The following is a 17,172-nucleotide window of genomic DNA, read 5'->3' on the forward strand; positions in this document are numbered from 1 at the left end:
GAAACGGCCTGGTAGAGCGGTTTAACCGGACTCTGAAGGGGATGATCGCGGGCCTGGAAGAGCCCCTCCGGCGTAAGTGGGACCTCCTGCTCCCCTGCCTCCTATTCGCATACCGAGAGGTTCCCCAGAAATCCTTGGGTTTCAGCCCTTTTGAGTTACTCTACGGGCACCCCGTCAGGGGGCCCCTCAGCCTGGTCAAGGAAGAGTGGGAGGCGGCGCCCCGAGGCCCCCCCCGAGACGTGTTCCGTTACGTCCTGACCCTCCGAAATCAGACTAGGAGGTTCCGGGAGATGGCAGAGGCCAACCTGGAGGCGAGTCAGGAGGAGATGAAGCGCTGGTACGACCAGAACGCCGCGCTAGTCGAGTTTCAGCCGGGCCAGCTGGTGTGGGTCATGGCCCCCGTGAAACCCTGCGCTCTCCAGGATAAATGGACCGGGCCCTTCAAAGTAGTTGAGCGGAAGAGCCCGGTCACGTACTTGGTAGACGTCCAGTCACCCCGGGACCCCCTCCGGGTCCTCCACGTGAACCGCCTCAAGCCCCACTTTGTGCGGACGGAGCTGAGCCTCCTACTGGCCACTGACGACGGGTCCGAAGAAGAGTCAGATCCTCTCCCTGATCTTCTGTGCACCAAGGAGAAGGACGGCTCCGTAGAGGGAGTGAACCTCTCCCCGTCTCTCACTCCCCAGCAACGTGAGGATTGCCGCCAGCTCCTAGGGCAGTTTCCGGACCTTTTCTCCTTGGTCCCCAAGGTCACCGACTGGTGTGTCCATGATGTGGATACCGGGGACAGCCCGTCAGTAAGACACCGAGCCTACCGAGTCCCTGATCGGGTCCAGTCCTGTATCCAAGCCGAAGTCTTGAAAATGTTGACCCTAGGCGTGATCGAACCCTCAGACAGCCCCTGGGCCAGCCCCGTGGTCCTGGTCCCAAAAGCAGCTGCCCCCGGGGTCGCCCCAGAACTCCGCTTCTGCGTGGACTACCGGGGACTCAATGAAGTCACCCGAGCCGATGCCCACCCCATTCCCCGAGCCGACGAGCTCATTGACCGGCTCGGGGCTGCTCGGTTCCTCAGCACCTTCGATCTCACCTGCGGCTACTGGCAAATTGTGCTCACAGAGGGAGCCAAGGAGCGGTCCGCCTTCTCCACCCCGGATGGGCACTATCGCTTTCGCGTGGTGCCTTTCGGGATGAAAAATGCCCCGGCCACCTTCCAGCGACTGGTAAATAGAGTCCTGGCCGGGCTGGAAAAATTCAGCGCTGCATATCTCGACGATATTGCAGTTTTTAGTTCCGAATGGAGTGAGCACCTCCACCACCTCCGGAGGGTGCTAACCGCCCTACGCCAGGCGGGCCTCACCGTGAAAGCCAGCAAATGCCAGATTGGGCAAGGTTCGGTAACCTACCTGGGGCACCAGGTCGGAAGCGGGCAGGTCGCCCCTCTACAGCCCAAAATCGACGCCATCCTAGCCTGGGAACCCCCCACTACCCAAACAGAGGTCCGAGCCTTTCTGGGCCTCACGGGCTACTACCGGAGATTCATCCGGAATTACGGCAGCCTGGTCGGTCCCCTCGCGGGACTTACGTCCAAGAAACAGCCCAAGAAGGTACAGTGGTCCCCTGCCTGCCAAGAGGCGTTCAATGCCCTGAAAACGGCCATGTGTACGGCCCCCGTCCTCCAGGCCCCCGACTACTCCAAAGAGTTTGTGGTACAAACTGATGCCTCCGAGCATGGCATCGGGGCAGTCCTCTCCCAGGTAAATGACCAGGGTCTAGACCAGCCCGTGGCCTTCCTCAGCCGAAGGCTGTTGCCCCGGGAACAGAGATGGAGTACCATCGAGCGCGAGGCGTTCGCCGTAGTCTGGGCCCTCAAGAAACTACGCCCTTACCTGTTCGGCACCCATTTCAGGGTCCAAACCGATCATCGCCCCTTGCGATGGCTCATGCAGATGCGAGGAGAAAACCCCAAGCTTCTGCGGTGGTCAATCTCCCTCCAGGGGATGGATTTCACCGTGGAACATCGCCCTGGTACGGATCACGCCAACGCCGATGGCCTCTTCCGATTCTTCCGCCTCAGCGAAGAGAACCCCCAAGAAGATGGGTAGTTCTCTCCGGCTTTCAGCTGGGGGGGACGCGTGTTAGACCCGGCCCTCGTAACATAGTCAGACCTGACCCCTGCACCTCACACCAGCCCCGAGCCCACGGCCTAGCCGATCATTCCCACCAGAACACACACACCCGACCCGGACTTCCCCCGTCCGTGGCCTTCCTCCTTCGGCCACTTCGGGCCCGCGTGCCCACTTCATGCACCAAGATGGCCGCCCGGCCCCAGCGTGACCCTAGCCTATAGGCGCCACTCCGGCTGGAGGACATCGCGCTCCCCTTGGGATGAGAAAGGGAGGAGCAGTTTCCATCACACCTCTGCGCTTCCCTGGGAAGGTGGGTTTCGATCGACCCGCCGGCCTCCCCGAGGGCTGGCTCCACGCCTGCTGGGTGTCTGGGGCTCCTCCCGACCCGGCCCTGAAAGGATCAAAGGACAATGGCAGGAAACCCCCAACAAGCGACCCCCAGGTGACAAGACCCCTGCCTGCACAGACTTCGGACATCAAAGAGGAGTCGCCCTATAACAAGGGGTGCTCTGGGACTGTCCGTCAGATTCGCCTTGGAACACCTGAGCCCTGCTGAGTGACTCGCGGCTCCCTGAAGATCGTAAGACCTCCGAACTTGTGCTTGAGCCCTGCTGAGTGACTCGCGGCTCCCTGAAGATCGTAGACCTCCGAACCTGTGCTTGAGCCCTGCTGAGTGACTCGCGGCTCCCTGAAGATCGTAAGACCTCCGAACTTGTGCTTGAGCCCTGCTGAGTGACTCGCGGCTCCCTGAAGATCGTAAGACCTCCGAACTTATACTCAAGCCTGCTGAGTGACTCGCAGCTCCCACAGACTCTCCCGGTCCCGCCGGACCCCACGACGACAAGCGTATCCCCCAGCTCGAGGATTGTGAGCTGTGCGCCGGGTACGCTCCTGCATTTGATTCCTATCCCCAAAGACTGTCCCGCTACCTCCTAACCCACCTCCAAGACTTTGTGAGCCCGCGCTCTACTTGTATATATTTTGCCTTGCTGATCATAAAGATCCTACAACTCCGATCTGATAAAGATTTGCTCTTAAGAACTCCTCGTGTACTGTCTCTCTGTTGTGTAGCGCCGAGTGTACGATCCTAGATATGAGGTTCCTCCCCTGAGGAGTCTCCCGCCAGTGCCCGGCTACGATACCTCGAGGGTGGGTCTCAGGGCAGTCAGGGCCCCTTCCGGGCCCCTCTGAGGTCGCCTTCTAACAGTGGGCATTCAGTAGGGTGCAGGTCTGTGGAGGGTGGGTGTGGTATGGGTCTGTATTAATGGGTGTGGGAGTGAAAGTGTAGTAAGGGAGGTAGGGGATGCAGGCAGGGTTGTAGGTGAAGTGGCAGGCAGCTCAGGAGACCGCACCTTGGCTGTTGGATTGAGGGTCCGACAGCACCATGTAGAGATGTGTCCCAGGTTCGGGGCATGAAGGGGTAAGGTAAGGCAGCGTTGTGGACTATGATTCAATGGCACTGGACCAGAGGTCCTGGAACTTACCACGGACGGGTGCAGATGGGCTTAATTAAGCAATGTCTGCTGCTGCCATTAAGGAGGTGTGGGAACGGGAGGAGATCCTGGGGTCAGTGGGCGATGCCTGGAGGATCACTGGGCGATGCTTGGAGGGGCAGAGGCGAGAGATGGGAGAGGTGCGAAGGCGGTGGTGGGAAGAAATAGGTGAGAGCATGGTGCGGGGGCACCTAGACAGGAAAGCAGAAAAAGAAAGTCAGAGCATGCAGAAGTGGCAAAGAAACACAAAGAAAAAGTGGCAAAAGCTGGCACAATGCAGCATAAGAAAGAGTGGGAAAAAGAGAGGGAAAGCCCAAAAGTGTAAGAGAGAGTGTAAGAGGGAGTGCAAGAGTGGGCAAAGTGAAACAACCGGGACAAAAGGAACAAAAACATTAAAAGTCACAAAGAAAAAGAAGGGAAAAGTGGTAATAAAGGGGAAAAAGTTGTGAGAGAAAGAGAGTGAGTAAAAGAGTGGGCAGTGTGAGCCTAGTCCTGAGGGCGAGCAGCGCAACAGAGTGGCAGGCCGGAGGGCCGTGCATAGCCACAGGGCCTAGGCAATCAGGAAAGGCAGTTAGGCAATTCCTCCTAAATTTCAATCACATACAATGAAACAATTTCTATTTTTTAGGTTTTATTATATGAATACCACTTGCAGCATTCATGCATGCTAAATCCTTGGGAAGACAAAAGAGGAGCAACTGGCTTTGTCATTAGTTGAGCAAAAGAGGCATGCAAATTTCAGGTTTCAGAAGGAAAATGCTACTTACCAGTATGCATCTGTTCTTGGCATGTAGAGCTGCAGATCCACAAACAGCATTAGATCGCCATCTGGTGTTGGGCTCGGATGCTTGCACCTTGTTGTTGTCTTGGAAGAAGTCTTTGTAGTCACGAGATAGGTGACTCCTCCCTTGGACGATAGTGCGCATGAGCATCAACTCCATCCTCAGATTGTTTTTCGCCATGATGGGAAATGATGGAGTTAGTAGAAAAGAAAAGGATGTCCATGTGTATATATCTAAGTAAGACATAACTGGAACCGATACAGGTCCCGGGGAGGCGGGTGGACGTGTGTGGATCTGCAGCTCTACATGCCAAGAACAGATGCATACTGGTAAGTAGCATTTTCCGTTCGTGGCATATGAGCTGCAGATCACACACTTAGCGTAGACTGTACAGCCGTGTCTCCCCTAGCGGTGGTCACCTGTATCGGTTGCAGTAGTTTGAAAAAGTGTTTTAAGAACAGCTTGGCCTACAGAAGCTTGTTGTTTGGCCTGCACGTCAACACAATAGTGTTTAGTGAAGGTGTGTGTTGTAGACCATGCGGCTGCCTTACAAATGTCTTCCAGGGGAATGTTCCCTAAGACTGCCATGGAAGCTCCTAGTTTGCGTGTTGAATGCGCTCAAGGGGGAATTGCTAATGTGCGTTTAGCTTTTTGGGAGCATATTTGGATACATTTAACAATCCACCTTGCAATCCCAGCTTTGGAGATGGGATCACCTTTATGAGGTGGGGAGAAAGCTACAAACAATTGTTTTGTCTTTCTAAAGGATTTAGTCCTGTCAATGTAATAAAGTATAGCTCTTTTGACGTCTAGCGTGTGAAGAGCTCTCTCTGCTACGGAGTCTGGATTTTGAAAAAATACGGGTAACTCCACTGATTGGTTAAGATGGAATGCAGAGATGACTTTAGGAAGGAATTTTTGATTTGTTCTGAGAACCACTTTGTTACGATGTATTTGTAAGAAAGGTTCTTGTATGGTTAAAGCCTGGATCTCACTTATTCTCCTGAGAGAGGTGACTGCAATAAGGAAAGCTACTTTCCATGTAAGGAACTGAAGTTCACATTAATGCAGAGGTTCAAATGGGGGTCCTATGAGCCTAGTAAATACGATGTTGAGATTCCACGCCGGAGAGGGTGGTAATCTAGGAGGAATGATTCTTTTAAGGCCCTCCATGAAGGCTTAAATTGCTGGGACCCTAAAAAGTGATGAGTGTTGTCTGTTTTGTAAGTAAGCGGCAAGTGCTGCTAGATGTAGACGTATGGATGAGTATGCTAAATTACATCCTTGCAAATGTAGTAAGTAGCAAATGATGTTCTGGATGGACGCATCCAGTGGATGAATATTATTGTGAGTGCAGTAAATGGCAAATCTTTTCCATTTTGCCGCATATCAAGCTCTAGTGGTAGGGCGCCTGGCTTATTTAATGATATTCATAGAGTCCGGTGAAAGCTTAAGGTAACCGAACTCTAGGACGCTCCATCCACAGACACGCCGTCGAACTCTGGAACCTCCTCGACACAACATCGCCAGATGTCGCCTTCCTCACAGAAACCTGGATGAACGCCTCCTCAGCGCCCGACATCGCCACAGCCATCCCGGAGGGATACAAAATCTCCCGGAGGGACCGCGTCAACCAGACTGGAGGAGGCATCGCCATCGTACACAAGAACACCTTCCGCATCACGACCAACTCCGACGACACCTTCACCGCCGCCGAACACCTCCACTTCCAGATACACTCCGACCCCAAGACAACCCTCAGAGGCACCCTCATCTACAGACCCCCGGGACCACGCGCACAATTCAGCGAAGACATCGCAGACTTCATCAGCCCGCACGCCCTCCCCTCCGCTGATTACATCCTCCTAGGGGACCTCAACTTCCACTTGGAGAACAACAAGGACTGCAACACCACCACCCTGCTGGACAACCTCGCCAACCTCGGACTCAAGCAACTGGTGAACACCCCCACCCACTACGCCGGCCACACGCTTGACCCCGTCTTCTCATCCAGCAAACACATCTCCTTCAGCCACTCTACCGAACTTCATTGGACTGACCACAGCTGCGTTCACTTCAGCTTCAGAAAAACCACGACCCACCACCACCCGCAACAGGTTCCTCGCCGGAGCTGGAGCAAGGTCACCACCGAGCAGCTCACCACCTCCCTCAGCCAAAACCCTCCCGCCAGCACAACGGGCCCTAACGAAGCAGCCAGCAACCTCACACAGTGGCTGACCGCCTGTGCCGACGACCTCGCACCACTGAAGAACCCTCCCAGCAGACCCAGCAGCAAGAAAGCCCCCTAGTTCAGCGAGGAACTCTAGGACTCCAAGAAGAACTGCCGCACCCTCGAGAACGCCTGGCGCCACGACCAGACAACAGACAACATGACCGCCCTCAAGCACGCCACCCGCAGGCACCACCAGCTGATCCGCACCACCAAGAAGACAGCATACAAAGAAAGACTGGACAACAACGCCCACAACAGCAAGGAACTTTTCAGCATCGTCAAAGAGCTCTCCAACCCCAGCGCCGGAAACAACGACATCACCCCCTCACAAGACCTCTGCGACTCACTCGCCTCGTTCTCCCACCGCAAGATCGCCGACATGCACAACAGCTTCGGCGCACCAACCACGCCCCCAACCGCCGAACCAACGCCCCACTCCACCACCCTCTGCGCCTGGACCCCGGTCAGCACCGAAAACACCACCCGCATGATGAACACCATCCACTCCGGATCACATGCCAACCCTTACCCCCACCACGTCTTCAACAAGGCCGACTCCATTATCGCCCCCCAACTACGGGACATCATCAACACCTCCTTCCACACCGCCACCTTTCCGGAGAGCTGGAAGCACGCCGAGCTCAGCGCCCTCCTGACCCCACCGACCTCAAGAACTTCCGCCCCATCTCGCTCCTCCCTTTTCCTGCCAAAGTCATCGAGAAGACCGTCAACAGACAGCTCGCCGCCTTCCTCGAGGCAAACGGTTCCCTCGACCCCTCGCAGTCCAGTTTTCGAGCCAACCACAGCACCGAGACCACACTGATCGCAGCCACCGACGACATCAGATCCCTGCTCGACAAAGGGGAAACAGCGGCCCTCATCCTCCTGGACCTCTCTGCGGCGTTCAACACTGTCTGCCACCGCACCCTAGTACAGCGCCTCAGCAACATCGGAATCCAAGAGAAGGCACTGAAGTGGATCATCTCGTACCTCGCCGGAAGAACTCCGAGAGTCCGCCTCCCCCCTTACAGATCCGAGGCCACCGAAGTCATCTGCGGCGTGCCACAAGGATCATCCCTCAGCCCAACCCTCTTCAACGTCTACATGAGCCCCCTCGCAGCCATCGCAAGCTAACACAACCTCAACATCATCTCCTATGCCGACGACACCCAGCTGATCCTCTCCCTCACCAATGATCCCGCCACCGCCAGAACCAGCCTCCAGGAAGGGACGAAAGACGTCGCCGAATGGATGAAGAACAGCCGCCTGAAACTGAACTCAGACAAGATGGAAGTCCTCATCCTGGGATCATCGCCCTCCGCCTGGGACGACTCCTGGTGGCCCCCTGCCCTGGGCGCCACTCCCAAGCCGACGGACCACGCACGCAACCTGGGCTTCATCCTGGACTCCTCCCTCTCGATGACCAGACAAGTCAACGCCGTCTCATCATCATGCTTCATCACCCTACGCATGCTCCGTAAGATCTTCCGATGGATCCCCACCGAAACCAGAAAGACAGTCACCCAGGCAATCGTCACCAGCCGACTGGACTACGGAAACACCCTCTACGCCGGAACCACAGCCAAACTTCAGAAAAAACTCCAACGCATCCAGAACGCCTCCGCACAACGCGTCCTGGACATCCCCCGACACAGCCACATCTCCGGCCACCTGAGAGACCTGCACTGGCTCCCCGTCAACAAGAGGATCACGTTCAGACTCCTCACCCACGCACACAAGGCTCTCCACGACCTGGGCCCCAAGTACCTCAACAACCGCCTGACCTTCTACACGCCCACCCGCCAGCTACGATCAACCAGCCTCACACTCGCCGCCGCACAACGCATCCGCAGAGCCACCACCGGAGGAAGATCCTTCTCCTACCTGGCAGCCAAGACGTGGAACTCCCTCCCCATCCACCTTCGGCTGACCAAGGACCATCTCTCCTTCAGGAAGCAACTCAAGACCTTGCTGTTCGAGCAGTAACGGACCCCTCTCCCCCAGCGCCTTGAGACCCTCCGGGTGAGTAGCGCGCTCTACAAATGCTATGATTGATTGATTGATTGACTTCAGGAGCCAGATTGCCAGATTCAGCTGTGTTGGATCGGGGTGCCTTATGACTCCACGGTTCTGCGTTAGTAGTGATGGGGAGAGGCAGTTTTTGGTGTGGGACTAGTGAGAGTTCCAATAGTGATGTGAACCACAGTTGACATGCCCATGTGAGAGCTATTAGGATCATTTTGAGAAACTGATGTCGGAGCTTGCGTACCACTAGTGGAATGAGTGGGAGTAACGGAAAAGCGTACGCAAATCTGCCTGACCAGTTCATTCAGATCGCATTGCCCTTGGACAGCGGGTGTGGAAACCTGGCGGCGAAGGTTGGGCATTTTGCGTTTTCGTGTGTGGCAAATAGATCTATGTCTGGTTGGCCCCACTTTTGGAAGAATGGTAGAAGAACTTGTGGATGTAGCTCCCATTCGTGAATCTGTTGTGTCTGTCGACTCAACAGATCCGCAATCTGATTGTGAACTCCTGGAAGGTGTTCTGCGAGGAGGTATATGTTTTGTGGGATGGCCCATCTCCAAATGTTCAGTGCAAGCTGGGACAGCTGCAGAGAATGTGTGCCTCCTTGTTTCTGTATGTAATACATGGCTGTCATGTTGTCCGTCCGGATGAGGACAGCCTTGTTTTGTACATGTAGTTGGAATGATTTTAATGCTAGGAATATCGCTAGTAGTTCCAGATGATTGATATGGAGCACTTTTTGTTGAGTGGTCCATTTGCCTTGGGTTGTGTGATTGAGGAGATGGGCTCCCCATCCTGTGAGTGATGCATCTGTTGTCAGTACTATCTGTGGAACAGGTTCGAGGAACGGCCACCCTTTGGATAAGTTTGTTGTGTTCCACCACTGCAGAGAGCGACGTGTGCAGCTGTCCACCAACACCAGATCTGTAAATTGACCTTGAGCCTGATTCCACTGATGTTCTAGACATTCTTGTAAGGGACGCATTTGTAGTTTTGCATAAGGTACAATAAATATGCAATATGCCATCATGCCTATGAGTTGCATGAACACTCTGGCTGGGAGAGAGTGTTGGGTTTGACATTTGGTGAGGAGAGCTTGTATGCTGGCTATCCTGGCTGGACTGGGATATGCTGGAGTTGTGGCAGTGTTTATCATGGCCCCTAGATATTGGTGTACATGAGAGGGCTGGAGATGGGACTTGGTTTAGTTGACTGTGAACCCCAAGTTGTGCAATGTTTGGATGGTTTGATGAGTGTGGTGAACACACTGGTTGAATGACTTGGCTTTTATCGGCCAGTCGTCCAGATATGGGAAGACATGGATTTTTGTCTCCTTAAGTGTGCTGCTACCACTGTAAGGCATTTGGTGAGTACTCTGGGTGCCGTGGTGACTCCGAATGGAAGGACTGTGAACGGATAGTGTTGTCCGTCCACTACGAACCGTAGATACTTTCTGTGAGCAGGATGTATGGGAATGTGGAAGTAGGCGTCCTTGAGATCTAGTGCAGCAAGGAAGTCTCCTTGTTGCGGCAGTGGAAGCGCTTGTTGTAGAGTGATCATGTGAAAATGATCCGAGTGTATATACCGATTGAGGGGTCTGAGGTCGAGTGTTGGCCTTAGAGTCCCGTCCTTTTTGGAGATTAGGAAATACAGCGAATAAACCCCTGTTCCCTGATGTGGTAAGGGGACTGGCTCTATGGCTTGCTTTTGAAGCAGTGAGAGAACTTCTTGTTTTAAAAGTGTAATATGTTCTGTGGACATTGGACGCTGCTGGGGGGTTTGTTTGGGGGGTATCTGTAAGTTCCAGGCAGTAACCATACTGGCTAATCTGGCTTACCCACTTGTCTGTTGTGATGGAGTTCCAGACAGGCAGGAACTGTGATAATCTTCCCCCGACCGGAGTGGAATGGTCTGGGGGGAGTGGAGGGAAGTCAGTTTTTATTAGCAGGGGAGGTGCGAGTGTTGTTGTTACCTCTGCCTCTCCCTTTGGTGTTATTCCCCCGGTATCCTCCTCTAAAATATCCTCTGTTTGGGGATGTTTGAGTGGTATTTTTGAATGAAGATGAGGTATCTGCACCAACGTTTTTGGAGGCTCCTCTATAAAAGGAGCGCCGAAAGGAGCCACGTGTGTGTGGAGTTTGCAGTGCTCCCATGGACTTTGCAGTCTCTGTATCTTTCTTCATTTTCTCGAGGGCAGTGTCCACAGCTGGTCCAAAAAGTTGTTCTTGATTGAACGGCTGATTTAGAATGGCTGTCTGGACTTCTTGCTTAAAGCCTGAAATGCGTAAACAGGCATGCCGTCTGAGCAGAACACTAGTATTAATAGACCTAGAGGCAGTGTCTGCTGCGTCAAGGGCGCATTTAATGGAGGCATTAGTTATTAATTTGCCCTCTTGAATTAGGTCATTTGCTTGAGTTTTATATTGGTCAGGCAAATGCTGTAATAGGATTTCCAGCTGGTCATAATGGGCCCTATCATATTTAGCCAGCAGTGCTTGAGTGTTGGCTATGCGCCAGTGATTGGCCGCATGTGCAGCTACCCTTTTGCCAGATGCATCTAATAACTTGGATTCTTTATCCGGGGGTGGTGAATCCCTGGAGGTTTGTGAATTGGCATGCTTCCTAGCTGTGGAAACTACTAGTGAATCCAAAGGCAGCTGTCCTTTAATGTACGCAGGGTCGTCAGGGGCAGGTCTATATTTGTTATCGTTTCTAGGATTAAGAATCCTAGCTCTTACAGGATCTCTGAATATTTCAGGGACATGTTTAATGACCCCTTTAATCATTGGTAGTATTTGTACAGTTTTTTGGGACTGTTGAAATGTATCTAAAAGGAAGTCCTCCTCTGTCGTGTCTGAGTGCATGTGCATGCCGTGAAATACAGCAGCCCAATTAATGAGTTGTCCAAAACCAATATTATCGTCTGGGGGAGATGGTTTTGTTGGGTATGGTTGGGGGCTTCGGCTGTCTGGTGGATCTATTGGGTCGTTGTAATCCCAATCGTCTTGTGGTATGTCGTCTGGATCCGTGAACGGGTCATTAGGGTCTCCCCCTAAGTCATCATTACCATCATCTTGTGGTGGTGTATGTGGTGGAGAAGTGAGAGGTAGAGGTGGTGTAACAGGTTTTGGGAGAGGAAGGGGATTAGAAGGAAGGGCAGGAGAAGAAGGAGGCATGGGTGAAGTGGCACAGTCATTCTTCTTGACAGGCACTGGAGGGGTATGTGCTGTGTCTGCCTTCCTCTTCTTGCATGGCACAGCCGTGACATGTCCTGCTTTGGGATGAATGTAGATCTTTTTCTGTTTAGGATCGACAGGATCCGGATAAAAAGTTCCTCTTACTCGATACCCGCTTTCGTGCCGTTTTTTTCTGTTCCGAGCAGGGCTGGGTTTAATGATCTTTGGCCTTACAAGGCGTGGTAGAATCCTTTGGCTTGGTTTTCAGTTCCGAAGGCTTGGGTTTCAGAGCCAAAGTATGATCTTTTGGTTTGGAAGTATTCGAAGCCGGTTTATCTATCGGCCTTGAAGTGTTCGAGGCCAGTTTGTCTTTCGATGTGGAATTTGGAGCGGAATGTTCTTTTGGCTTCGGTATCGAAGGCGCCGGTGGGACTATTACATGCGGTTTGCTCGGTCCCGAGCTACCGGAAGGCTTGTCTTTTTTCTTCAGAGCCGGGCCCCGAGGCAGGGCTTCAGAAGTGTGTTTTCGGTCGCGACTGGGGCCAACAGGCGAAGTCTTGACCAGTGCCTTCTGTTTTGGTGAGGTTGGGGTAGGGGCAGTAGTACTCACTCGTTGACCAGGAGTGATGGGGTCATCTGAGTCTTCTGCCTCTGACACGATTTGTAGATCTTCGGTATCTTCTTCTGGGACATCTGGGCCTTCATCGAAGATGTCCACTGGTTCCGGAGCTGATCTCTGCGCCATGATGTGACGTCGAGCCCAACAATCTCGAATGGTCTTTTTTGGACGAAAAGAGGCACAGGCTTGGCAGCTGGACTCGTTGTGTTCTGGCGAAAGGCACAGGTTACAGACCTTATGATGGTCACTGTGTGGGAACTTCGCTCCACACTGGGGGCATTTTTTGAACAGCGTCCTTTCCATGAGCCGTAGGCCTTAACGGCGTCGATAGGCCCAGCGGCCCGCGTCGACGACTGGAATCGAACCGTGGAAAAGCGCGTCGAAGATTTCGATGTTGGAAAGGGTTAGAGAAAGTTTTGCATGTCGAAAAAAGTTTGAAAATAAAGTTTCGAACTGGTGCGCAAAGATTGCATCCGAACCCAATGGCGAAAAAAAACAATCTGAAGATGGAGTTGATGCCCATGCGCACAATCGTCCAAGGGAGGAGTCACCTATCTCGTGACTACAAAGACTTCTTCCAAGACAACAACAAGGTGCAAGCATCGGAGCCCAACACCAGATGGTGATCTAATGCTAAGTGTGTGATCTGCAGCTCATATGCCTCGAACATGTTGTTTAGTTCTTGCCCTTTCTAATGTTGCATCTGCTGTTTTCCGGAGTGGCAGTGGTAGTTATGTCTTTTTATAAAAAGTATTTGCAAGGCCGGCATGTGCTGTGACACTCCGAGTCACACCAAGATGTATAGGACGTGAAGCAAAAGGTTCAGGAGGCACCAAAGAATTCACAAAGAATTCTAAAAGAACTCAAAGGAAGCAGTAACAGTCATAGAATTTCAGGAGTACTCACATTCCTAAGTATGTAAATGCACATGGTGTACATTCATGCATGTGTAAATGGCTAGAGAAAGAGCTAATGGGTTCTTATCTTTTTTGTCCAATGGATAATTATTTTTCCACTCAACGCAGCGCCCTCTGAATATCTACCAGCTATTGCAGTGGTGTCCCTGCCCTCACTACGTATACCCTGTAGATATGTTTACTACCTCTTTTGACAGAAGCAAATCTCCGACACTAATCTGGGTGGTCATGTGCCTTGTAATGGTTTGTGAATATCCACAAAGTTAGGTGTTTCTTGGTGTTCAGCTTTTCCAAGGCATCACTATTCTGGAACACCCACTTTTCACTCCTGGCAGCAGGTTTGCTTACATGTAATTTTAACTATACTGGTGCAATATAGCATGGAGTAAATGACTTTACAAGTCTACGTTCACATTTTGTAAACACACAGTGCGAGTTTACAATTGTAAAATAAGACATTTGTGAGCCTAATTTCGATATAGGTTTTGAAAAGGCTTTGTGCATCGGGCACATGATATTTATGTAAAAGAATGATGTCCCCTTTGTAATGTCTGCTGTATGGGAAAACAATCTGGTGAACACACTAGTTTGTTGCTCTATTTATTGATATAAATTCACTCGCCTACACATTGTCTTGTCTACTCATGGGGAAGATTGTCTCCACCCAATCTGTACTGTTTCTCCAGTCTCACAAAATTCCTGTCCAGCTCCATGGGGCAGGAAGTCGCATCCAGTGACCTGGCTAGGGACCTGGAAGGTTTCCATCTCGCAGTCTTGTGTCCATTTCAGAACATTACACCCTTTAATTTCCCAGGTCATCAGAAAGGCACCAACGGTGCTTTTCTTTTAAACAACAAATACAGTGGACCTGACATGTCAACTAAAATATGCATTCCAAAAACGTTAGCATTTGTTTCCGAATAATAGCAGCACTTTAAAAATAATTACCTTCAAGGAAGCGAAAAATTAAAAATAATTTCTGTCAATCATTTGTCAAATCATTTCAGTGATTTGTAATCAGGTAACACATCTTCTGACACTGAGAAGTAGAGTGGTCTAAAGAGGCCATCTGTGCTTGATGTTAAAATCGGCCTCAAAACCCCATCTGACATCACACAAACAATATTATAGAACGCCTGTTGTTAGAAATTGGCAGAAATGTATGACTAGGCGAAGAGAGTTGTTTTCTTTTCTATATATTGGCTGGCTCCTTTAAGTACATTTGGGTAAACTTGTTCCAGGTTTTTCTAACTCACATACCCAATAGTGGTATTTATGCGTTTTCAAGTTGTTGAGACAATCGTATCTAACAGGACACTCTTCAGTTTAGTCACATAAAGCACTTCAGTGTTTTTAATCTCTAAGTCTTTACAAAAAGGCATTTATACAAACACTAAGAACTGGTTTTCCACACAAAAGGTAAAAAGATACTCACCAGTGGTGTGTTATAAAATAGGCCAAATCTCATGCGCGGAAGTAACGAAAACATGGCATCCTTAAAGCACACCTGAAATATCAATATTAAGAGCATTAAAGTGGGAAGAAACAACTGACCAGTTGAGTCCACATCTTTGTAGGAATGAGAGACATGGTACAAGAGCATTTTTGTATTAGTGATAGAAAACTAAGCTACGGTTTTGGGAATAGGCCATCTGCCTTGAAAATCGGAGATTGCTTCCAAAAAACAAAAAAAAGGAGTCAGAAGTAGGAGGCAACACTTTTCCCTAATCCTTTACCTCTTGACCGTTGGCCGGGTGCTCTCCAGTAGTACAGAGGGACTCTACAGTTTAGGGCCACTAGTCCTGTCCATTTTGACCGATATGGTGTAAACAAGAGATAGGACAATGATCTTCAAAAAACAGTGATGCGTTTTGCTATATCTGACATCGAATCATCCACAAAAATGTCCCTTGCCTTCAGGGATATGAAAGAAAAACAAATACCCTGGTGGCACAGGAAAAAGATGATAACCTAAAAATGTATTCTGAAGAAGTTGAAGACACCTATCTCTCCTAAAGTCAGCTGGATAACTATTCGGCTGTCCTGTGACAATATTGAGAAAAGACTTTACAGATTACAAAGTAACCTATCACAAGCTGAAGAAATTCTTTTAAAATTCGAGGACTGTGATAGTTTCTACAATAACAATCAGTTTTGCCAATCAGAAGAATTAATTTGTGCAATTTAACTGCTTTGATGCCATATTAAATTCTCCCCCTTGACATCTTTTTTTCACCCATTTTCTTACACGTAATATTACGGTTAGTGAGATTCATATTTTACGTAGCTTTTAGTAACTTATTTCCAGTCTGAACTTTTCATTAATTACTGTAAAAGACATAGATTACAAAACAGAATACAAAATGATTTGCTTTTCATTTGATCATGCATTTCTACTTTTTCTCCATACCCTTTTGTAATCGTACGTTTTCAAATGTTTAATCTCGTGGTCAGTAAAGGCCTTCCACGTTTCACTGAATAAGTCACCATATCCAAGAGAGCTCTGAAAAGGTACACAAATGAAATTTTCCATATTAAAGGCTTCAGGCACATCACATCACGATACATTTGCAAAGGTATGCTCGCTTTATTTTTATTTGCAAATAACCACCAAAACTGAACATAATCCTATCTCCGATGTTAAAGCCCTTTAACATTTATTCTCAGGTTCGATTACCATTTTTTTTTTACTACAAACAGGGAACTACCATATGCAAATCCGTCTTGGCCACACCCCAAAGAGATGTTCTAACCTGAATGGGATCTTAAACTATGCAAGAACCGTTTTTGTCTGATTGGGCCTCACCAATAAGGTGCAGCTTGAGTCCTATAGAACAGTGAACATGGACCTATGTTTGCCTATACCCCTCCCACTGAGGACACTCTTCGTGGATGGAGTATATGGTCCAAGAAGTTCATAAAGCATTATGTTTTTAAAACATCAGGCAGATCTTAAGAAGAGTGAATGAACCTATGAATAAAGGGCTTGCTAGCTGCAGGTCAATGTCAGGTGACAGGCTACTAAAATGGATACCCAGCTCCAAATTAATTTCAGTGAAATGCATGACGTTGAAGTCTCCAAATTGAATCAAATTAATTATTTCTCCTGGTATTGTGCACAAATGTTGTCTGATTTTCTAAGACTCTTTGAAACAGGTGGGTGTATGTCATGGAAGTGATGGTGTAGATGTTGGCTTAAGCAAGAGCAGGACGTGCATATGACTACGAGAAATTAGGAGCCCTAACCGTTGCAATTCAGCAATGTGTTACTTTATACAAATCATCTATAGTTTAATACAAAAAAAAGTATGCACTGCACAAATCACCATATTAAGTACATTCAATTGAGTATTACTTACAGTGTCCCACATGACAATGTTGACGTCAGTGCTAAATGAATTGTTAATATGTTGCGTAATGTAAAGATTGACAAAATCACAGAAATGATGGTACATATTGACACCTAATAGGAGAGAGAGAGAATAACTGGTTAATGAAAAACAACAATAAAAAACACAGGAGAACTACAACTACAGATCTTGTTAGATATATTGAGAAATGTCCACAAATTATAAAGCTATAGAAACATTCTAAAGACCGAAAGGGTTCAAATTTGCGATTTACAAATTCTGCAAGAAATATACAATGATGCAGATACACATGTGAATTTTAGACTTAACTTCCCTGAAAGGTGTTCATATCAGAACCTGAACATAAAGTTCAAACACGGTTACTGTTGGGCCCTAAGTATTTCACAGACCTAGGACTTGCATTCATATATCTTCTTGAGGGAAAAATTCA

General features: G+C 49.6%; 1 protein-coding gene across 4 annotated transcripts in view; it reads right to left on the reverse strand.

Annotated features, from left to right (window-relative positions):
- The window catches only part of EOGT (EGF domain specific O-linked N-acetylglucosamine transferase), a 265,331-nt gene that overhangs the window by 99,545 nt on the left and 148,614 nt on the right, over positions 1 to 17,172 (reverse strand). For all 4 annotated transcript variants that reach the window (XM_085624778.1, XM_085624779.1, XM_085624777.1 and 1 more), the window contains 3 exons: positions 16,731 to 16,834; positions 15,782 to 15,874; positions 14,807 to 14,878 (listed from right to left, as the gene is read on the reverse strand). In XM_085624778.1, the coding sequence (XP_085480904.1) occupies positions 14,807 to 14,878; positions 15,782 to 15,874; positions 16,731 to 16,834 (269 nt within the window). The remainder of the gene's footprint in view (positions 1 to 14,806; positions 14,879 to 15,781; positions 15,875 to 16,730; positions 16,835 to 17,172) is intronic.

This window comes from Triturus cristatus, chromosome 9 (assembly GCF_964204655.1).
Source record: "Triturus cristatus chromosome 9, aTriCri1.1, whole genome shotgun sequence".
NCBI classification, from domain to species: domain Eukaryota; kingdom Metazoa; phylum Chordata; class Amphibia; order Caudata; family Salamandridae; genus Triturus; species Triturus cristatus.